The 24,670-nt window shown below is 46.1% G+C and overlaps 1 protein-coding gene across 5 annotated transcripts in view; it reads left to right on the top strand.

The window, feature by feature from the left end:
• The window catches only part of TMTC3 (transmembrane O-mannosyltransferase targeting cadherins 3), a 114,204-nt gene that overhangs the window by 75,036 nt on the left and 14,498 nt on the right, over window positions 1–24,670 (top strand). For 3 of the 5 annotated variants that reach the window (XM_069764392.1, XM_069764389.1, XM_069764391.1), the window contains exons 9-12: window positions 1,712–1,835; window positions 4,485–4,562; window positions 5,518–5,629; window positions 17,146–17,249. In XM_069764392.1, the coding sequence (XP_069620493.1) occupies window positions 1,712–1,835; window positions 4,485–4,562; window positions 5,518–5,629; window positions 17,146–17,249 (418 nt within the window). The remainder of the gene's footprint in view (window positions 1–1,711; window positions 1,836–4,484; window positions 4,563–5,517; window positions 5,630–17,145; window positions 17,250–24,670) is intronic. The other 2 variants (XM_069764390.1, XM_069764393.1) reach the window with 1 other exon arrangement.

Here is a 24,670-nt window from a genome sequence, read left to right as displayed (position 1 = left end):
TGTAGGAAGAGACCCTGATTCCAGTGATGTATCTCTTCAGTTACTGGGTGCTGAGAATTTAGATGTAACATAGTAGAGCTCAGAAAGCTAACCTTGCCCAATCGCAATACACCTGCAGCTGTTAACATGTTAAACCGTGTCACTAGCTGTACCTGACGACGCCGTTGTCACGTGACACCGGAGCACCAATAGGGTGGCATAACAACCTGGGGTCTGCTGGAGACCCCTGTGGTTGTCATTGCCGATCTGCTATGAGTGCTGCCCCATGGCCGACGTTTATAGCAGATGATCAATTCTTCTACACAAGGCTAAAGCCCTGCTGTGCGTAGCAAAAGCGATCGGATGACCACAGCGTCAAGCCTCCTATGGAAACTATTGAATCAAGCAAAAAGTGTAGTAGAAAAAAAAATGAAAAAATTCTTAAAAAATATAAAAGTTCTGATCACCCCCCTTTTGCCCCATTCAAAATAAAGCGCAAAATAAAAAATGCACATATTTGATATCGCTGCGTTCAGAATCTCCCGATCTATCAAAGTACAAAAAGAATTAATCCAATCGGTAAACGGCGTAACGAGAAAAAAAATTCAACACTCCTGTATTTCCGTTTTTTTGAGTTGTCGCAACATTGCAATAACTGGTGATTTAAAGATCGTATCTACCCCGAAATCGAAAAAAAACATCAGTTTGGCGTGAAAAAAATAAGCCCTCACCCAGCCCCAGATCCCAAAAAATGAAGACGCTACAGGTCTCGTTAAATGGCGCCATTTTTATTTCACCACTTAAATAAAACCGAGCCTACCACCATAGAAGACAGTTTCTGTGTGTTGTGCATAGATGTGATTTGTGATTGCACCATACATTGGCTCTGACACTAGGTGGGCCATGGGTTTGTGGCTTGTGTTGTTCTCGCTGTCAGGCCTCGAGGACGTGTGCGGCGGGCCTGGAATGCAGGGTGCATGCCTTTCTACCCAGGGTGGTTGGTGTATGATTGCGACTTCCAGACGCTTGGACTGGTCTCCGTTCTAGTTCCTGCTTCTCCACAACTCCATTTGTTAAAGTCTGATTGTGTTCCATATTGCTTCATTCCCTTTAGACTTGGTTCATTCACAAAAAATAAAATATTATCACCTCTACGTACGTTTCTGCTTTCAGAGTGTATTTTCTTTAAGGAAATCTGTCAACAGCATTTTGCCACCTAATCTGAGAGCAGCATGATGTTGGGTCAGATACCCTGATTCCAGCCATGTCATTTACTGGGTGGCTTGCTGTAGTTTTAATAAAATCACTGTTTTATCAGCAGCCTATTATCACTAGAGGACTAGTAATCCTGCTGCCAGGTAGTTCTGCAGATTCATGTGATCATACAACCCCACCTCACACTGATTTGCAGCTTTCTGCCTATGCACAGGTTGCAGAGTTGCCAATCAGGGGTGTGGATGGGGTTACACAGAGCTCAGCATTCAGAGAACTGGAAGATCTGCAACAGATGAAACCATGATTTTATCAAAACAGCAGCAAGCAGCTCAGTAAGTGACACATTGCTGGAATCGGGGTCTCTGCCCCTACATCATGCTACTCCTAGATTGGTAGCACAAACCCGCTGAGAGATTCCCTTTAAGCTTAGCCACAATGATGTTCTTTGCTATTACATGCAGTAATAAAATAGCTGCGTTTTTTTTTATAGAATTTTTTTGTCTTTTGGTTCTGACAGCAATAGGTTGAGAAAGTTATCCTGGATATTCTTGGCGTTGGTGCTGTTCACTCATTCTGTGAAGACCTTCAGCAGGAACTGGGACTGGGAATCGGAATACACTCTGTTTATGTCTGCCTTAAAGGTTAGTACATCGCTCCGGCTATACTAATATGTTATTGTACCCAAGACACAAATGACAAGCCTCATCGTAATCTAAGTCTCTTAGCGGCTGATCCTCCAGCATCTGCTGGAACTCTCAATATTACAAAGCTTTGATGGTGTACCAGCCCAGCACAAAAGGAAGCTCTCTTGGTGTGTTTGGTGTATGGGGGGCTATGTCTGAACCTGGGGGAATACTCCAAGTCTATATTCAAAGTAAAATTGAAAAGATCTAGAGTGTTTCTTTGCCATCTCTTGGAATAGCCTATTTCTGCCCAACGTACTGCTGTAACATCCCTGCTTTACGTAGCAGAATCTACAGTAAGTTCAAAAACTTATTGGAAAAATACTAATTGCAGTTTTTAGGTGGGATAATCTGATCATATTGACTGGTACAAGCAGGGCTATGGAGTCTGTAAGCCAAACCTCCGACTCCTCAATTTTCATGACTCCGACTCCACCAAAATGGGCTCCAACTCCACAACTCCGACTCCACAGCCCTGTCTGGGCTGTAGAGTCAGTAAGCCAAACCTCTGACTCCTCAATTTTCATGATTCCGACTTCACCAAAATGGGCTCCAACTCCACAACTCCGACTCCACAGCCCTGCCTGGGCTGTAGAGTCAGTAAGCCAAACCTCTGACTCTGACTCCTCAATTTCCATGACTCCACCAAAATGGGCTCCAACTCCACGACTCCATAGCCCTGCCTGGGCTGTAGAGTCAGTAAGCCAAACCTCTGACTCCTCCATTTCCATGACTCCAACTCCACCAAAATGGGCTCCGACTCCACAGCCCTGCCTAGCCTGTAGAGTCAGTAAGCCAAACCTCTGACTCCTCAATTTCTCCTTCGCCTCATTGGGGGACACAGACCGTGGGTGTATGCTGCTGCCACTAGGAGGCTGACACTAAGTGATACAAAGAAAGTGATCTCCTCCCCTGCAGTATACACCCTCCTGCTGGCTCTCAGCTAACCAGTTCTTGCTTAGTGTCTGTAGGAGGCACATGGGTCTGTTTCAGACCCCAACGTTTTTATTTTATTGTTTAATTTTCTGTAAATTTTTATTTTTTAATTAACGGAGTGAAGGGGGCGACTGTTCCTTTCAAGGTTCCGATCTCCCTCGAACTATCTACAGGCGAGCGCGGCGAGTATACCTCCCCGTACCCTTTCCTGCGACGTGGGAAGCCATGCCTGAGCTCACTTCAGGGGCGATGGTTCCTTCGAGTCCCGATCTCCCCACACCAGCAGCAGGCGACTACATGGAGTGTCGCCTCCATGTATCCTCTCCTGGAGCCAGGCCTAATGCCGGACAACTGGCCCTGTCCACCTGGACTGAACTCCGTGGATGTACAGAGGCCCCTCTCTATGGCGTCCGAGCAGCCCCCACTGTCGCACCACTGTGAAAGCGGATGGCACAAGGAGGCGGACGGTTCCTCTCCACCTCCCTAACAGTCGGATGATGGATTGAGGCTTATCCCTGCACCGTCCACGCTGCACAGGACAGCGCTGAAACCCACATCCGCGGCGGCTCCATGCCGGGACGCGCATCAATGGTGAGTGGATCCATCTTCAGTGGGATATCCACATGCTGACAGGCAGCCTCAGCCACTTCCCTGTGGCCCACCTCTCTGAGGTAACGCTCTGGATGGCTGCAAAAATTTAGCCCCTGGCTTCGGCCGATTTGTAGGCCGCATCCTGGAAGTCTTGCCTGGAACGACCCACTGGTGACGTCCGCCGGCTACAGAAATTAAGGCCCCGGCTTGGGCCTATTCCACATCATGTCTGTGGCTCCGCTCCCCAAATTGGCGCTTCTCGCTCTCTGCGAGATTTTATCAACTCTGCAACTCCCGGTGGCCATCTTGGTCCACCCGGCCGGCTCACACTGGGGTGACAGTTTTTTGCATTAAAGGGGCACATCGACTCTACATCAGTACCCGGGTAAGGAAGTACCTGGTCTTAAAGGCACACGATTAGTATTCCCTGGTCTTAAAGGCGCATGACCAGTGTTCCCTGGTCTTACAGGCGCATGACCAGTATTCTCTGGTCTTAAAGGCGCATGACCAGTATTCTCTGGTCTTAAAGGGAACCTGTCACCCCGTTTTTTCAGATTGAGATAAAAATACTGTTAAATAGGGCCTGCGCTGTGCGTTACAATAGTGTATGTAGTGTACCCTGATTCCCCACCTATGCTGCGAAATACATTACCAAAGTCGCCGTTTTCGCCTGTCAATCAGGCTGGTCAGGTCAGGTGGGCGTGGTGACATCGTTGTTTCTTCCCCAACTTTCCGTTGGTGGCGTAGTGGTGTGCGCATGTCCAAGTGCCGAATCCACTGCGCGCAGGTGAAGAAAAAGCGCGCGATCTGCGCTATTACCCTTGTCATCCGTGGGGGCGGCCATCTTCCTGAGGCCGCGCGTGCGCAGATGGAGTGCTCTGCTGCACGGGGCTTCAGGAAAATGGCCGCAGGATGCCGCCACCCTGTTATTAGCTTATGATTGTTTTTTATAATCTGACATGCTATACACTCATATATTGTTATTGATCTCCTACTGCTTTTGCACCGAACTGGTTAGCTGAGAGCCAGCAGGAGGATGTATACTGCAGGGGAGGAGCTAACTTTCTTTGTATCACTTAGTGGCAGCCTCCTAGTGGCAGCAGCATACACCCACGGTCTGTGTCCCCCAATGAATGGCTCGGAGAAAAGGATTTTACGGTGAGTACACAAAAATCCCTATTTCCATGACTCCACCAAAATGGGCTCCAACTCCACGACTCCATAGCCCTGCCTGGGCTGTAGAGTCAGTAAGCCAAACCTCTGACTCCTCAATTTCCATGACTCCAACTCCACCAAAATGGGCTCCGACTCCACAGCCCTGCTTAGCCTGTAGAGTCAGTAAGCCAAACCTCTGACTCTGACACCTCAATTTCCATGACTCTGACTCCACCAAAATGTGCAACGACTCCGACTCCACAGCCCTGGGTACAAGCATAGTGGGAAAAAAAAATGTTTTTGGTTATTAAGCTGATTATTTCCAAGGGTGAGAGCACTCGATTAGAAGAATAAGTTTAGTTACTCCGCGACCCGATAAAGGCATTGCCACTGTGATGTAACACCGCACTATTGTAAATGTAGAGTTCACGCTATTGCAGTAGCAGGCTCAGTCTCTGGCCGGGGACCTAAGGAGAAGACCGGAGCCCTGCCAATGCATCTGTAGGACCCAGAGGTCGCATGATTGCTGGGTTTCTGCCAGCAAAGCAGACCCAGACCAGCAATGCAAGTGATGTCTGGCATATTGAGGGTTTATTCCCTCTGTAAATGTCTTAAATACATGCCCCAGTTAATGGAAAAAAAAATGAACAATGAATGAAAAAAAGTTTTCCAGATTTCTTTTGTGATCTCTTGCAAGAGAAATTATGTAAAAAATTAAAATATTCAAAAAGTCCCCAAATATGATGGCTCCTAAAAAAAAAAACGAGGCAAGAACAAAAATAAAATCTCGTCACTGAGACCCGATGACTTAGGATTTAAACAAAGATTGTTGCTTCTTTAGCCATTTCTGGGGGAAAATCTCCTGCGATCTTTACAGAAAGTACTAAGTGTGAACATAGCATTGGCTCAGCAGAGAATGCAATAATAGCGTGTTAATGTTTAACCATCTTTTTACTAGGTGAATAAGAACAATGCTAAGCTTTGGAATAATGTTGGCCATGCTCTGGAGAATGAGAAGAAGTATGTGAAAGCTTTGAGGTTCTTTAAGCAAGCTACGCATGTACAGCCAGGTAATAGGTGTATGGGTTTTTTTCCCGGTATCATAGATGAAAAGAACCAATAGAAGTCTATAGGTCTTTAAAAAAAAAACGTACAGCATGCGTATGGCATCCATGTGCTGTCTTTATTTAACATTGCAAAGTGTAAGAAAGTTTTTTAATTTATTTATCCATCCGTGAAAAATACTGACGACGCCCTGATGGTGAAGCAGGCACACAGACCGTACACTGATGACACACTGATGGTGAAGACGGGCACACAGGCCGTACACTGATGACACACTGATGGTGAAGACGGGCACACAGACCGTACACTGATGACACACTGATGGTGAAGACGGGCACACGGGACCGTACACTGATGACACACTGATGGTAAAGATGGACACACGGACCGTACACAGATGACACACTGATGGTAAAGATGGACACACGGGACCGTACACTGATGACACACTGATGGTAAAGATGGGCACACGGGACCGTACACTGATGGTGAAGACGAGCACACGGGACCGTACACTGATGACACACTGATGGTGAAGACGGGCACACAGGCCGTACACTGATGACACACTGATGGTGAAGACGGGCACACAGACCGTACACTGATGACACACTGATGGTGAAGACGGGCACACGGGACCGTACACAGATGACACACTGATGGTAAAGATGGACACACGGGACCGTACACTGATGACACACTGATGGTAAAGATGGGCACACGGGACCGTACACTGATGGTGAAGACGAGCACACGGGACCGTACACTGATGACCCACTGATGGTAAAGATGGACACACGGACCGTACACTGATGACACACTGATGGTAAAGATGGGCACACGTGACTGTACACTGATGACACACTGATGGTAAAGATGGACACACGGGACCGTACACTGATGACACACTGATGGTAAAGATGGGCACACGTGACTGTACACTGATTGGGGGGATTAAACTGCTAGGCTCGACGAGAACCCCAATACTGTGTATGTTGGGCTGCTGCAGCTGATCGCACAGTACAGAAGCTGCACCATGTAAGCTCATGACTGATGTGCATTACCTGTAGAGTTATGGTTTCAAATGTAGAAATTAACCTAGAGTACAGAACAAAGGGGTTGTCTAGATTTGAGAGCACCATTTGTGACTGCAGACTTCTGAATCAGAACAGGTTGCAATGCATATTGTCATGATTCCCCGGTATTGTCGATGTTAGCGAACGGTTCCAAATTGCATATGACTACTTGTGTGCATCGGCAATATCAAGGAATCATGGCAGTATGTGCACCACATGCTGTCACAGATCAATGCCTACTCCCCCATGCAGGGTGACTGCAGACGTGACTCTCAAACCTGGACAATCCCTTTAATACATGACCCAAAATTGTTGCTACCTTTTAAGGCTCCATTAAAACGGAGTGTAATTTTTAGCTAGAAGTGAAAAGTAATGCTATGTCATCTCCAATAACCCTTAAAGTCTTGGGCATTAATGTCTGATGTGATCAGGCTGGCCTCAGTTCACTTTCTAACTGTTGGCCAATAAATATATAACCCCTAGATATATTCAGCATGCCCAAAACCAACAATGTGGGAGCAGTCATATATCTAAGCTTAAGGTTTTCTATAAATTGTGGCTGTTTGTTGTGAACTAAAGACCTCAAAATGACAGATACATTGAACTTGAGGGCATTTTGTTGTTTAAAACATATCTGGCTCTCTACATAGAGGAGCGCTTACTCTGAAAATAATAATTCTTTGTGTTTAGTCAGTAGAATGTGTGGGATTTATAGTGTTGTTCTTGGCAACAGTTAAATTCTTTAAAATGTATGTAAGAGCGTTTTCATATCCCGTGAACCTTTCTACATTTTTTTTTACGTTACACCCACAAACTTAAATGTTTTTTATTGGGACTTTATGTGATATACCAATGCAAAGTAGTATTTGTAAAGTGTTAAGGAAATTGTCACGGGGTCCTTCTCCGATACCACACAATCAACAGAGCGAGGGAAGTGTGAACAATCCCAAGACCTTTATTATAGGCAAAACTAAAAGGTCCATAAACAATCCACCACACTGAGGATACAATAGTCTAGAACACGAATACAGTTCAGTAACAGGATAAAATGTCTAAGGAGATGAGTCCAATAATCCAGCAGACAGAAGATTAAAAATCCATATGCTTCCATTTCTCTCTGACATGCTGTGTTCACACAATCCTCACCATGCAGGAACGGATTTCCCAGCTCCTGTCCTCTCCAGCCCCCTCCTTATGTCCAGGGGTAGTCAGACAGGTTGGGGTGGTTTTCAGGCCTCCCAGACCTGACAAAGGTGCCTCGGTGATTAAGACACTACAGGGGGTACATCAAGAGGCATAGATACAGTCAGCTGCAGACATTAAGTGACCTAATCCAATTATCAGCCTTTTGGAAGGTAATTGAGACTCTAGACAATATGGGAAATACATGGAGTGATACAGGGCAACAAGAGAACACTATGAAAATCAGTAAAGTATAAATATACCAAAATTTATACCCACATAACATATCACACCATTGCAGAAATGTTACATGGTTTTATCATTATTTTAAAAATATAAATCTGAAAATTGTGACGTGTATTTACAGTATATTTATCCCGCTGCTGCTAGTCTTTTGGGGTATGTCTCTACCAGCTTTGCACATCTAGTGGCTGAAATTTTTGCTCATTCTTCTCTACAAACCTGCTCTAGCTCAGCGAGATTGGATGGAGACGTCTGTGAACAGCAATTTTACTTCTTGCCACAGATTCTCAATGGGATTTAGGTCTGGTCTGTGACTGGGCCAATACCACCTATTAATGTGCTATGATCTAAACCAGTGGTCCCCAACTCCAGGCCTCGAGGGCCGACAACAGTGCAGGTTTTCAGGATTTCCTTAGTATTGCACAGGGGTTGGAATCATCACCTGTGCAGATGATTACATTACCACCGATGCAATACTAAAGAAATCCTGAAAACCTGCACTGTTGGCAGCCCTCGAGGCCTGGAGTTGGGGACCCCTGATCTAAACCATTCCCATTGTAGTTCTGGCAGTATATTTAGGGTCATTGTTCTACTTCAAGTTCAACCTACGCCTCAGTCTCAAGTCTTTAGCAGCCTCTAACACGTTTTCCTCCAGGATTGTCCTGTACTTGGCTCCATTTATCTTCTCATCAATTAGTTTCCCTGTCCCTAATGAAGAAAAGCTTCCGCACAGTATGATTCTGCTACCATCATGTTTGACAGTGGGGAAGGTGTATTCATGGTAATGTTCAGTGTCAGTTTTCCGCCACACATAGCGTTTTGCATTTGGCCTAAAAAGTTCTTCTTTGTTCTCATCTGGCCAGAGTGCCTTCTTCCACATGCAAGCTTTGTCTCTTACATGGCTTTTTGCAAAATGCAAATACAACTTTCAAAAATGGCTTTCTTCTTGCCACTCTTTCATAAAGGCCAGATTTGTGGGGTATACAACTAATAGCTGTCCTGCGGACAGATTCTCCCACCTGAGCCATGGGTCTCTGCAGCTCCTCTAGAGAGACCATGTGTTTCTTGGCAGCTTCTCTAATTAGTGATCTCCTTTCTTGGAATGCTTAGGTGGACAGCCATATCTTGGTAGGTTTGCAGTTGTGCCATATTTCTTCAATTTTTATATGATGAATTGAAGAGAGATACTTGAAATGTTCAGCTCTTGGGCTATTTTTTGTCATAACCTAACCCTGCTTTACTCTTTTCCACAACTTTTTTCCTGACCTGTCATCCTTGGTTTTCATGATGCTCTTTGATCCCTAATGTTCTCAGACAACCTCTCAGGCATTTACAAAACAGCTCTATTTATACTGATAGTAAATTGAGTCCACCAGTGTGAAATTAATGTTACTTCTGGAGGCAATTGGTCACTCAGTATTTTATTTAGCGGTATCAGACTACCGGGGGCTGAATACAAATGCACACCACAGTTTTCAGATTTATATTTTTAAAATATTCAGAAAACCAGGTATCATTTCCTTTCTTTATTGCCTCTCATTGGGGGACACAGGAACCATGGGTGTATGCTGCTGCCACTAGGAGGCTGACACTATGCAAATAAAAAAGTTAGCTCCTCCTCTGCAGTGTACACCCCACTGACTGGTATTATACTCTTCAGTTTAGCTTAGTGTCTGTAGGAAGTGGACACGGGTCTTTCATTAGACCCTTATCTACCTCAATGTGCGTCGTTTCTTCTCAGGTTTTCCGGAAGAGATACAGGGTGAGCAGTAACACCTGTAGTCCGACAAAGCGGACTATGAGTACGGCGTCTACTGCCACCCCGTATCCTCATAGATCCGCCTCCAGGACCAAGAACCTGGCACACAAGCGTGCTCAGAAGTCCGGTCCTGGCCCCGTCCCTCACCCACTCGCCCACCAGAGCCTGTCGGTCGGAGGAGACGAGGACGTCCGTCACCAGCTACACGGACGTCTAATACCTTCCACGTTTTTTTAAGGTTAGTACCGACGGCGTGGGACGTTAGGTGAGTATTTTGTGCTCCCTATCAGTTCTCTGTGGGGCCTCTGTGGATCTCCTGCCTTTCCTGCGCAGCTTTCCTCTGAGCGGCGCGGCGCCTTACAGGCAGCCGCACTGCTATTTCTGTGGCCGTACTTCTATCGCTGCGGCCGCACCTTTTCTGCAGACCCACCGCAGCACTGGGCAACAGTTAGACCCCAGTTTTTCCCTATCTTTTGCGCGGCAGCCCTGATGACCGGCCGCGCTGCTTCCCATGGCGGCCGCGTTTTTACAGGCAGTCGCACTGCCTTACCTGCGGCCGCATCCTTTTCATCTCTGCGGCGTGGCCCCCTACAGGCAGCCGCGCCAGCTTCTAATATAGGCCCCGGCGCTCCCCTTTCCTGCGGCGGCTGCCCCACCTATCAGCCAGGCGGCGCCCGCACCGTTTTTTGCGCCGCACCGTTGCTTACCACCACTTCGGCGGTCACCGGCTTCTAATTTAGGCCCCGGCTTTCCCCGGGGCCTACTTCCGGTGCCGCGCTCCGCCCACTTCCTTTTTCATCAGGCGGGCTTTCTCCCGTCCGACAAACTCTGCCCTGCATTCCCCACCCACCGGCGCAATCTTGGCTGGCTCCGCCCCCTCCTCCATGCCGCTGCTGAACACTCAGGGCACGAGTTTTCTGCATCGTGCCACGCACCTTCGCTGGAGAACTTCGCAGAGCGCTCTTTTCTGGGGACACAGCACGCCATCTGCGCCGGAGATCCACATCATCTTCCTCCAGGCCTGCAGCATCCTGGTATCCGTGTTTTTCGTCTGCCGTGAGTAGCTCTGCACTGCAGACTGACACCCCCCTTTGCCCCACTGTCTCCTAACCTGCTGGCGTTTTCTTTAGGGACCTCTTCAAAATGTCTAACTCTAGAGGGGGCCGCTCTCGTCCTCCTACTTCTTCCTCTTCTGCCTTAGTCAAGTACTTTGCATGTTCGTCCTGTAACAACAAACTTCCCTCAGGTCAGTCCTCTCCGCTCTGTCAGGTCTGCAGCAACCCGATTGTGCCCACCGCCCAGGATCCCCCGGCCGATCCGCCCGAGAGTGATACCCCCATCCCAGGCTGGGCTTCCTCTCTGTCACAATCGGTGGCTGATCTAACTCGGGTCAATATCCAGAAAAGTTTGGTGCTTGACAAAGGTCCTCGGACCGAAACGTTGCCGCAGGAGGCAGAATAAAATGTGAGCTGTTTTTTCACTTCCTGGTTTGGCACTGTCCTTCTCTTCATTTGCGTTTGGATCTAACTCGGGTGTCTCAAACCTCGGTGTCCGTGCTGAATCGGTTACCCCTGCAGACCCCCGCAGTAGCCAGTGGGTCGCAGGAAGCTCCGTCCGAGCCCTCCATTGCTAGCCGCAAAAGGTCCAGACAGGAACGCCGGTCTGAGTCCTCTTCTCGCTTCGTCTCGCCACTCGGTCCTCCTCTGCGGTCGGCATCCTCCCGATCCTCCTCCCCTGAGTCAGGCGAGGCGTTCTCTGATGCGCCTTCGGAGGATGTTTCGGAGCTGGATTCAAACCAAATCGCTACCATGAGGGATATGGTTCAGAATCTCATTGGAGCGATAAATCTAACCTGTGGCATCAAGGAGTCCTCTACGGAACCCGCAGATCAGACGGTTTCGTTTAGACGGGCTAAACCACCTTCCAAGTTTTTCGCTCCTCACCCGGAATTCGAGGAGATTATGACAAGAGAAAGAGATAACCCGAACAGACGCTTTCAGAGAGGAAAGCGTCTTGGCATTTTATATCCGTTTTCTCCGGAGCTCACGGCTAATTGGACTGCTCCTCCTTCGGTGGATCCTCCAGTTTCCAAACTGTCCACCAACACCACTGTCCTCCCACTGTCCGGCGGAGCATCTCTGAAGGATTCTAACGATAGTCATAGAATCTTTAGCGAAGTCAGCCTTTGAAGCGGCCTCAGCTAGTCTTTGCCCGGCCTTTGCTTCCACTTGGGTTTCAAAATCCATATCCAAATGGGCCAAACAGCTCTGTCAGGGCATTCTGGACGGGGTTCCTTCCGGACAGCTGGCGGAACTTGCCAACCAGACTTCTCACGCGGGTGAATATCTGGTCTTCGCCTCCCTGGATGCCACTTCCTGTGCGGCTCAGGCGTCCAGCAACGCGGTTGCCATCCGCCGGACCGTTTGGCTTAAGGCCTGGCAGGCGGATTTGTCCTCTAAAAAGTCCCTTACCAGCCTGCTTTTTCAGGGGTCTCGTCTTTTTGGTTCTAAGTTGGACCAAATCATTAAGGACGCTACAGGGGGCACAAGCTCCCTTCTTCCCCAGGCCAAGCCTCGTCGCCCTCCTAGACGTCAATTCCGGTCTTTTCGACGCTTCGCGGCATCGAACTCCTTCTCCCAGCAGCAACAGAGGCCACAGGCACGTCAAGAGAGGAAAGCGGTATCCTTTAGGCCCACTCCTTCCTGGCGTCCTCGCTACTCCCAGGGTAGATCCTTCAGGTCTGGAAGAACCACCGCGGCCTGACTCTCGGCCAGTCGACGGCCCACCTCCCAGGTTGGGCGGCCGTCTCCTCTTCTTCATGGACGTCTGGATCTCCTCAGTAGAGGACGCATGGGTCAGGGAAGTTGTATCATCGGGATACAAGATAGAGTTCGTTTCACGACCCCGGGATCGTTTCTTCGAATCCCGTCCTCCAAGAGATCCCGCTCTAGTCCCGGGTTTCTTCGCGGCCATCGCTTCTCTTCTCAAAGCCGGGGTAATCGTTCCCGTCCCAGAAAAAAAACGGTTCACAGGTTTCTACTCAAACCTTTTTGTGGTACCGAAAAAAGACGGCAAGGTTCGCCCCATTCTGGACCTCAAACTGCTGAACAGGAGAGTTCGTCTGAGACACTTCAGGATGGAATCCCTTCGTTCAGTAATTGCTTCCAAGGAGGCTCAAGAATTTCTGTGTTCCATAGATATTCAGGACGCCTACCTCCATATCCCGATATTCCCCAGACATCACTGATTCCTGCGCTTTGCGGTGCTCCAGGAACATTTTCAGTTCGTTGCCCTGCCGTTCGGTCTTGCAACCGCCCCAAGAGTTTTCTCGAAGATCATGGCGGCGCTGATGGCCATCTTGAGGGTCAGAGGCCTGGTTCTGTTTCCATACCTCGACGACATCCTCAGCAAGGCTCCATCCTTTTCTCAGGCCCACGAAAGCCTGTCCATCGTTCTCAACACCCTAGCCCGATTTGCGTGGCTGGTCAACCGGAAGAAGTCCTGCCTTATTCCTTCTCAGCGCATCATCTTTCTGGGCATGCTCTTCGACACTCGTCAGACGAAGGTCTTTCTTCCCGAAGACAAGAGATCCATCCTTCGTCGGGGCATACGAGTTCTCCAGGGCCCTCGGTCTCCCTCCTGATCGGCCATGAAGGTTTTGGGGAGGATTGTAGCAACATTGGAAGTGATTCCCTTCGCCCAATTTCACTTGCGGCCTCTTCAGCAAGCCATCCTGTCTCAGTGGAACAGGTCTGTCTTCTCCCTCGACCGCTCGATCCGACTCTCTCCCCAGGTCAAACGGTCTCTCAGCTGGTGGCTCACGTATCCTCTCGTCTCCCAGGGCAGGTCCTTCCTTCCAGTGCACTGGCAGGTGGTGACGACGGACGCCAGCTTGCTCGGCTGGGGTGCGGTGTTTCGCCACCTGGCTGTACAGGGCCGTTGGTCGGCGCAGGAGGCAACCTTGCCGATCAATGTCCTCGAGATCCGGGCCATTTTTTCTGTCCCTTCGTCACTGGGAAAGGATTCTCAGGGGTCTTCCAATCCGAATCCAGACCGACAATGCCACGGCGGTGGCATATGTCAACCATCAAGGGGGGACTCAAAGCTCTTTGGCCTTGGCCGAGGTATCCAAGATCCTCCTCTGGGCAGAGGCAACGGTTCCGGTGATATCCGCGGTGCATATCCCCGGCATGGACAATTGGGCCGCCGACTTCCTCAGCCACGAGGGCCTCGCGGCAGGGGAATGGTCCTTGCATCCGGAGGTCTTCCATCAGATTTGTGTTCGTTGGGGGACTCCGGACGTGGATCTCACGGCATCTCGAATGAACAGGAAGGTTCCGCAGTTCATCTCCAGGTCTCGCGATCCTCTCGCAGTGGGCGTCGACGCTCTGGCCATTCCTTGGTCACAGTTTGTGCTGCCCTACCTGTTCCCACCCCTTCCATTACTTCCCAAACTGTTTAAGAAGATAAAAGCGGAAGGGGTGCCGGTCATTCTGATCACCCCGGATTGGTCCAGAAGAGCTTGGTTCGTGGAGCTCGTCAATCTTCTCGCGGACGCTACCTGGCGCCTTCCAGACAGGCCCGATCTGCTGTCTCAGGGTCCGATCTGCCACCCGAATTCCACTTTCCGGAAGACGGATTCTCTTTTCATCATTCCTGATGGCCCGCGCAGAGGCCAACCGGCTTCTAAGGCGACTATTGCTCGCTGGATCAGAACGGCAATTCTGGAGGCTTACCGGGTTAAGAACAGAGTGCCCCTCCTGGGATCAAGGCTCACTCTACCCGGGCAGTCTGCGCCTCCTGGGCGGTGCACCACAGGGCTTCTGCCCTACAGCTTTGCAAAGCGGCAACTTGGTCTTCCATCCACACGTTCGCCAAACTTTACAAGGTCCATACCTGCGCTTCGGCAGACGCCAGCCTAGGCAGAAGGACCTTGCAGGCGGCAGTGGTGAGTCCTCTGACCTGATGGAAGTCTGTTTTTCCCGCCCTAGGGACTGCTTTGGGACGTCCCATGGTTCCTGTGTCCCCCAATGAGAGGCGATAAAGAAAACAGGATTTTTGGTTGCTTACCGTAAAATCTGTTTCTTGGAGCCTCCATTGGGGGACACCGCTCCCTCCCAATGTTTCTGTTGGTTTATGTCCTATGACTGTTCTCACGTTTACAGTTCTCAAGTTTGTGGTTATGGTTTTTCAACCTTGTTATTTCTCTCCTACTACTTTCTCACTAACTGAAGAGTATAATGCCAGTCGGTGGGGTGTACACTGCAGAGGAGGAGCTAACTTTTTTATTTGCATAGTGTCAGCCTCCTAGTGGCAGCAGCATACACCCATGGTTCCTGTGTCCCCCAATGGAGGCTCCAAGAAACAGATATTATGGTAAGCAACCAAAAATCCTGTTTTACACGTCACAATTACGCGTACTACTTTGAGTTGATAAATCACATAAAAGTGTGGATAGATATACTGTAGATATATATATATATATGTATGTATGTATATGTGAAGGAAATAATTATTTGATCGCTTGCTGATTTTGTAAGTTTGCCAGCTGACAAAGACATGAGCAGTCTATAATTTTAAGGGTAGGTTAATTTTAACATTGAGAAAATATCAAAAATAAAATCCAGAACATCATTGTATAAATTATATACATTTATTTGCATATTGCAGTGAGAAATAAGTATTTGATCCCCTAACGACCATTAAGAGTTCTGGCTCCTACAGACCAGTTATGCGCTCCTAGTCAACTCATTACCTGCATTAAAGACAGCTGTCTTACACAGTCACCTTTATAAAATACTCTTGTCCACAGATTGTCACTCAGACTCTATCCTCTACAACATGGCCAAGACCAAAGAGCTTTATAAGGATGTCAGGGACAAGATCATAGACCTGCACAAAGCTGGAATGGGCTACAAAACCATATGTAAGACGCTGGGTGAGAAGGAAACAACTGTTAGTGCAATAGTAAGAAAATGGAAGAAATACAAAATGACTGTCAATTGACATCGATCTTGGGCACCATGCAAAATCTCACCTCGTGGGGTATCCTTGATCATGAGGAAGGTGAGAGATCAGCCTGAAACTACACGGGGGAAACTTGTTAATGATCTAAAGGCAGCTGGCACCACCATCCCCATGAAAACCATTGGTAAAACATTACACCGTTAAGGTTTAAAATCCTGCAGTGCCCTGCTCAAGAAGGCACATGCCCATCTGAAGTTTGCCAATGATCACCTGGATGATTCTATGAGTGATTGGGAGAAGATGCTGTGGTCAGATGAGACAAAAATGAAGGTCTTTGGCATTAACTCAACTCGCCGTGTTTGACCCAAAGAACACCGTCCCCACTGTAAAGCATGGAGGTGGAAACTTTATGTTTTGGGGGTGTTTCTCTGCTAAGGGCACAGGACTACTTCACCGCATCAATGATAGAATGGATGGAGCCATGTTGTGTAAAATTCTGAGTGACAACCTCCTTCCCTCTGCCAGTACATCAAAAATGGGTCATGGCTGGGTCTTCCAGCAAGACAATGACCCAAAACAAACAGCCAAGGCAACAAAGGAGTGGCTCAAAGAGAAGCACATTAAGGTCATGGAGTAGCCTAGCCAGTGTCCATCCCTTAATCCCATAGAAAACTTATGGAAAGAGATGGAGGGAGTTGAAGCTCTGAGTTGCCAAGTGACATCCTCAAAATTTTAATGATTTAGTTAAGAAATGATCTGCAAGGGGTGGACCAAAATTCCTCCTGACGTGCACAATACCTCATCATCATCTACAAAAAATGTCTGACTGCTGTGCTTGCCAACAAGGATTTTGCCACCAAGTATTAAGTCCTGTTTGCCAGAGGGATCAAATACTTATTTCTCACTGCAAAATGCAAATACATTTATATAATTTATACAATGTGAATAATTGATATTCCATCTCTCAGTGATAAAATTAACATACCCTGAAACTAAACTTATAAGACTGTTCATGTCTTTGTCAGTGGACAAACTTACAAAATCAGATAGGGATCAAATACTTATCTCCCCCCATTGTTCACACACACACACACACACACACACACACACACACGAAGACACACACACACATGAAGACACACAGAATACGCATGATAGCTGTGGGATTAATATATGGGTAAAAACTGGCCATGTTTAACATTCCTTTAATGCCTGCCCGTAGCTAGTCATCATATGGGAGCTGTCTATACCTTACAGATATAGTTGCGATGATGTAATGTGTACTCTCCTTCAGATGACATAGGTGCTCATATGAACGTTGGGAGAACATACAAGAATCTCAATAGAAGCAACGAGGCCGAAGAGTCGTATTTAATTGCAAAGTCCCTTATGCCACAGGTAAATTTATGCTACAGTGTTTTCATTAGGTTGATATGACCAGATGTTATATCCACTGCTCATCTTGTGCTCACTCATATGGAAAATCACGTTGAAGAAGGTGTCCAATATTTGGATGACAACTGCTCATACACCATGCTTGGCCCCAATAAAATAAAGCCTGTACTCCCCTCCCGTCCGGGCGCCATTCGTGGGGTGTTGGCATTCGCTCCCCCCAGGGGAGTCCTGCATGGATATTGTGACTTTGGCGCTGGTGTCAGTCCCCACCTTCTGTCGAATTGAACATGAAGAGGAAGTCGGGGATCATCTGCAGCCTGGACTTCCTCTTCATGTTCTATTGAACAAAAGGTGGGGACTGACACCAGCGCTGATTGAGTCACGTGTAACAATAATGAGAGTGCCGACGGTGCCCACACGGGAGGGGAGTATAAGCTTTTTTTATCAGGGCCAAACATTTAGATCAAGAAGGGGTTGTATAAGTAGTGGAAAACCTGTTTGATGTCTGAAAAAAGAGCACCTCCAGCTTAAATTTTTATTGTGCAAATATAGTAAAACCGAAACCTATGTAAGGGTATGTGCACACAATCAGGATTTTTCGCGATTAACCCCTTTCTTCCAATGGACGTACTATTCCGTCCATGTGGGGTGGGCCCTACTTCCCAAGGACGGAATAGTACGTCCAGCGCAATCGGCCGCGCTCGCAGGGGGAGCGCGGCCGGGTGTCAACTGCCTATCGCAGCTGACATCCTGCACTATGTGCCAGGAGCGGTCACGGACCGCCCCCGACACATTAACCCCCGGCACACCGCGATCAAACATGATCGCGGTGTGCCGGCGGTACAGGGAAGCATCGCGCAGGGAGGGGACTCCCTGCGGGCTTCCCTGAGCCCCCCACAACAACGCACTGTGAAGCCTGCACTGCTCTAAGTCAGATCGGTGATCTGACAGAGTGCTGTGCACACTGTCAGATCACCAATCTGTGATGTCCCCACCTGGGACAAAGTAAAAAAGTAAAAAAAAAAATTTCCACACGTGTAAAAAAAAAAATAAATAAAAAAAACCTCATAAATAATGAAAAAAAATATATATATTATTCCCATAAATTCATTTCTTTATCTAAATAAAAAAAACAAACAATAAAAGTACACATATTTAGTATCGCCGCGTCCGTAACGACCCCACCTATAAAACTATATCACTAGTTAACCCCTTCAGTAAACACCGTAAGAAAAAAAAAAACTAGGCAAAAAACAACGCTTTATTATCATACCGCTGAACAAAAAGTGGAATAACACGCGATCAAAAGACAGATATAATTAACCATGGTACCGCTGAAAACGTCATCTTGTCCCGCAAAAAACGAGCCGCCATACAGCATCATCAGCAAAAAAATTAAAAAGTTATAGTCCTCAGAATAAAGCGATGCAAAAATAATTACTTTTTCTATAAAATAGTTTTTATCGTATAAAAGCGCCAAAACATAAAAAAATGATATAAATGAGGTGTCGCTGTAATCGTACTGACCCGAAGAATAAAACTGCTTTATCCATTTTACCAAACGCGGAACGGTATAAACACCTCCCCCAAAAGAAATTCATGAATAGCTGGTTTTTGGTCATTCTGCCTCACAAAAATCGGAATAAAAAGCGATCAAAAAATGTCACATGCCCGAAAATGTTACCAATAAAAACGTCAACTCGTCACACAAAAAACAAGACCTCACATGACTCTGTGGACCAAAATATGGAAAAATTATAGCTCTCAAAATGTGGTAACGCAAAAAATATTTTTTGCAATAAAAAGCGTCTTTTAGTGTGTGACGGCTGCTAATCATAAAAATCCGCTAAAAGAACCCGCTATAAAAGTAAATCAAACCCCCCTTCATCAACCCGTTACTTAGGGAAAATTTAAAAAATGTATTTATTTCCATTCTTCCATTAGGGTTAGGGTTAGGGTTTGGATTACATTTACGGTTGGGAATAGGGTTGGGATTAGGGTTAGGGGTGTGTCTGGGTTAGAGCTGTGGTTAGGGTTACCGTTGGGATTAGGGTTAGGGGTGTGTTTGGATTAGGGTTTCAGTTATAATTGGGGGGTTTCCACTGTTTAGGCACATCAGGGGCTCTCCAAACGCGACATGGCGTCCGATCTCAATTCCAGCCAATTCTGCGTTGAAAAAGTAAAACAGTGCTCCTTCCCTTCCGAGCTCTCCCGTGTGCCCAAATAGGTGTTTACCCCAACATATGGGGTATCAGCGTACTCAGGACAAATTGGACAACAACCTTTGGGGTCCAATTTCTCCTGTTACCCTTGGGAAAATACAAAACTGTGGGCTAAAAAATAATTTTTGTGGGGAAAAAAAAGGATTTTTTATTTTCACGGCTCTGCGATATAAACTGTAGTGAAACACTTGGGGGTTCAAAGTTCTCACAACACATCTAGATAAGTTCCTTGGGGGGTCTAGTTTCCAATATGGGGTCACTTGTGGGGGGGGGTTCTACTGTTTAGGTACATATGGGGCTCTGCAAACGCAATGTGACGCCTGCAGACCAATCCATCTAAGTCTGCATTCCAAATGATGCTCCTTCCCTTCCGAGCTTTGCCATGCGCTCAAACGGTGGTTGCCCCCCACATATCGGGTATCAGCATACTCAGGACAAATTGGACAACAATATTTAGGGTCCAATTTCTCCTGTTACCCTTGAAAAAATACAAAACTGGAGGCTAAAAAATAATTTTTCTGGAAAAAAAAATATTTTTTATTTGCGCGGCTCTGCGTTATAAACTGTAGTGAAACACTTGGGGGTTCAAAGTTCTCACAACACATCTAGATAAGTTCCTTGGGGGTCTAGTTTCCAATATGGGGTCACTTGTGGGGGGGTTCTATTGTTTAGGTACATATGGGGCTCTGCAAACGCAATGTGACATCTGCAGACCATTCCATCTAAGTCTGCATTCCAAATGGCGCTCCTTCCCTTTCGAGCCCTCCCATGTGCCCAAACGGTGGTTCCGCCCCCACCCCCCCACATATGGGGTATCAGCGTACTCAGGACAAATTGCACAACAACTTTTGGGGTCCAATTTCTTCTGTTACCCTTGGGAAAATAAAAAATTGGGGGCGAAAAGATAATTTTTGTGAAAAAATATGATTTTTTATTTTTACGGTTCTGCATTATAAACTTCTGTGAAGCACTTGGTGGGTCAAAGTGCTCACTACACCTCTAGATAAGTTCCTTAGGGGGTCTACTTTCCAAAATGGTGTACTTGTGGGGGTTTTCAATGTTTAGGCACATCAGTGGCTCTCCAAACGCAACATGGCGTCCCATCTCAATTCCTGTCAATTTTGCATTGAAAAGTCAAACGGCGCTCCTTCCCTTCCGAGCTCTCCCATGCGCCCAAACAGTGGTTTACTCCCACATATGGGGTATCAGCGCACTCAGGACAAATTGTACACCAACTTTTGGGGTCCAATTTCTTCTCTTACCCTTGGGAAAATAAAAAATTGGGGGCGAAAAGATAATTTTTGTGAAAAAATGATTTTTTATTTTTACGGTTCTGCATTATAAACTTCTGTGAAGCACTTGGTGGGTCAAAGTGCTCACCACACCTCTAGATAAGTTCCTTAGGGGGTCTACTTTCCAAAATGGTGTCACTTGTGGGGGGTTTCAATGTTTAGGCACATCAGTGGCTCTCCAAACGCAACATGGTGTCCCATCTCAATTCCAGTCAATTTTGCATTGAAAAGTCAAATGGCGCTCCTTCGCTTCCGAGCTCTGTCATGCGCCCAAACAGTGGTTTACCCCCACATGTCAGGTATCGGCGTACTCAGGACAAATTGTACAACAACGTTTGGGGTCCATTTTCTCCTGTTACCCTTGGTAAAATAAAACAAATTGGAGCTGAAGTAAGTTTTTTGTGAAAAAAAGTTAAATGTTCATTTTTATTTAAACATTCCAAAAATTCCTGTGAAACACCTGAAGGGTTAATAAACTTCTTGAATATGGTATTGAGCACCTTGAGGGGTGCAGTTTTTAGAATGGTGTCACACTTGGGTATTTTCTATCATATAGACCCCTCAAAATGACTTCAAATGAGATGTGGTCCCTAAAAAAAATGGTGTTGTAAAAATGAGAAATTGCTGGTCAACTTTTAACCCTTGTAACTCCCTAACAAAAAAAATTTTTGGTTCCAAAATTGTGCTGATGTAAAGTAGACATGTGGGAAATGTTACTTATTAAGTATTTTGTGTGACATATCTCTGTGATTTAATTGCATAAAAATTCAAAGTTGGAAAATTGCAAGATTTTCAAAATTTTCGCCAAATTTCCGTTTTTTTCACAAATAAACGCAGGTAATATCAAAGAAATTTTACCACTATCATGAAGTACAATATGTCACGAGAAAATGTCAGATTCACTGGGATCCATTGAAGCGTTCCAGAGTTATAACCTCATAAAGGGACAGTGGTCAGAATTGTAAAACTTGGCCCGGTGCATAACGTGCAAACCACCCTTGGGGGTAAAGGGGTTAAAAACGCATACATATGCATCTTATCATTTAGAATGCATTCTGCAATCTTTGTGCACATGATACGTTTTTTTTCCGCGAAAAAAACGCATTGCGGCAAAAAGAATCAGCATGTTTATTAATTTTGCGGATTTTTCGCGTTTTTCCCGCTATTTAATGCATTGGAAAAAAATGCATGCGGATTTCTTGCAGAAATGTCTGATTTTTGTCAGGAAATTTCTGCAAGAAATCCTGATCGCGTGCACATACTAAATGTTATCACAGTGTTTGCAGAAACTTTACTCGTTGGGACAGTCCTCCAAATAATAAGTTATTAAATACTGTATGTAGCTGTATGAAAGCTTATATTATGCAGGAAAAATTGTATTTGTCACTGGCACCACTTTGATGTACACACAACCTCATAACTAACTTAAGACTTTATGGGAAATATATTTTATGCTTTTTATTTCCTTCACAAAGTGATTCCTTTTTTTCTGTGGATCCGCAGAACTATGGCAATACCAACGTTAAGTCTTTTATTTACATTTTATTTCTCTTATACAATAAAAACTCTGAAAATAAATCACTCACTTTGGTGTTACCATATTGGGAGATCCATAAATGTAATACTTTTCTGAGAAGAGAGTTATTTGAGGGCTTATATTTTGTTTGAAACAATACTTCTTGGATATCGGTCGGACGCCTCACACAGCCAAACCAGATCTCCACTTTGCACTGACGAGGGGCTGTACTCGCGAAACACAGTGTCTGCAAATTGATTTGGCTATTATCCAAAGTCATGTGACAAGGCTCATTAAAGGGTCGACATTGACTTGTGGGATTGCTACCTTCCAATAGGTGGCACTAGAGTTCTAGTTCTCTTCCTCTCTGAAGAGACAATTTGCATCTTTAATCTTTATGATGTCTCAGAATACAACATACTGCTGGATAATCATTTTGACCATAGAATATACTATGTTGATAAATAGTATTGGGACATATCTTTTAATCATTGAATACATTTTTGATTCAGTCCCGTACCCACAATTATATAAAATCGATCCCGTAGCCGTGCAGTCTGCCTGTACCTAACATTTGTGAAAGAATGGCTTGTTCTAAAGAGTTCGCTGAATTTGAGCATGGTCCTGTAATAGGATGTCACCATTGTAACACATCAGTTCATGACATTGCTTCCCTTCTAAATAATCAACTATGAGTAATAATATTGAAAGTGGACACATTTAGGAACCATAACAGCTCGGACATAGAGGCAGACCATGTGACGTTACAGATCAAGATCAACAAACGCCGAAGCACATAATACATAATAAGTTGCTAATGCCCTGTTGGCTCAATAACTGCAGAATCCTAACCTTCTCTAGGATTAACATCACCACAAAACTGTGTACAGGGAACTTTATAGCTAAGTTTTATGGCAGAGAGCAGCTGCATGCACGCCTTAGGTTACCAAACTGTCATGTCTTGACTCGTCTGGTGATTGCTCTCTGTGGATTGATTTCTCTCTGTTTGACCACAGCCTGTGCTGTCTCTGTCCAACTGCTGATTATGCTTTTGCCTTTGCTTTGTCCTGTTGCGTCTATGCAGGTGTTTTCACTTCCTCATTTTGGTTTGTCCTATCACATCTTGGGAGGGAGTATTTACACTCTCCTGGCACATGCAGTGTTTGCTGGCTTTATTCCAAGTTAGATGGATGTTCGGAGTCCCAGCTCCCCAGTGGAGGATTATCTTGCTGAGGTTTTTTCTACTGTCTGTCCTGCATTTTGTTTACATATTCCCCTTCTCGGCTCTCTTCCCATTTTATTACATTTGGGGTCTGGGGATTTTTACATATACCAAAGATCTTTTTGATTTGCTTTCTTTTCTTTCCATTTTTCATTTCTGACTGTGTGAACAGTGCTGAACACATATTTATTCCTCTCTGTCTTTGTGAACTCCGTTCATTTCCTGTGGTTTTGGATTACACTCTGTGTATATTTGAGGGTTCATTTAAGAACTCTAGGGGTCAGCCATTGTTGAGTGTGGGCGCTTTTGTGTAGTTTTAGGGTGCCAACCTCAGTGGTCAATAAACATAAGGATGAATGACCTCGGGGAGATCAAAACATCCAACACCGCGGAGACACCATCACGTGTTTCTCAACGCAGTGATCCAGAACACTGCCCCTATCCCTTATGGGAAATATGCAAATGCATGTAGAAAAGCCGTGGAGACTCCATCACATGTTTCTCAACGCAAACAATAAATAGCCAGGTCTTTCACGGGGAAGGAACAATCACGGGAAGGGCAGCATCCAAAAAGGAAAACCACCTATGCCAAAACATGGTATCTATCCACAGACAGCTGTTTCGGGGTGTTTGCTCCTCATCAGTGTGGAGTAGGAAACTGGCTATTAGGAGCAGTGCCTAGTAAAAGGACTATAAACATAAGGATGAATGACCTCGGGGAGATCAAAACATCCAACACCGCGGAGACACCATCACGTGTTTCTCAACGCAGTGATCCAGAACACTGCCCCATCCCTTATGGGAAATATGCAAATGCATGTAGAAAAGCCGCGGAGACACCATCACGTGTTTCTCAACGCAAGCAATAAATAGCCAGGTCTTTTACCGGGAAGGAACACCTCAGTGGTCAGACAGGAACAAACCTGGTCAGGTTAGGGATTGCTTAGTCTATAAAGTGATGTGCAGGTTTAACATCTCCACTGGTTTGTTCATCCCTGTGTGAGTGTTAGGACTCAGTCATAACCCAAGTACAGTGCCAAGTGTGAGATGGAGTGGTGTGAAGCGCACCACCATTAGATTCTAAAGCAGTACAAACATGTTCTGTGAAGAGACTGATCACACTTCTTAACCTAGTAGTCTGATGGATGGGCTTTGATTTGATAAATGCCAGG

The sequence above is a fragment of the Ranitomeya imitator genome, chromosome 4 (assembly GCF_032444005.1).
Source record: "Ranitomeya imitator isolate aRanImi1 chromosome 4, aRanImi1.pri, whole genome shotgun sequence".
Taxonomy (NCBI): Eukaryota; Metazoa; Chordata; class Amphibia; order Anura; family Dendrobatidae; genus Ranitomeya; species Ranitomeya imitator.
This window is presented reverse-complemented; position numbering and strand designations above follow the sequence as displayed.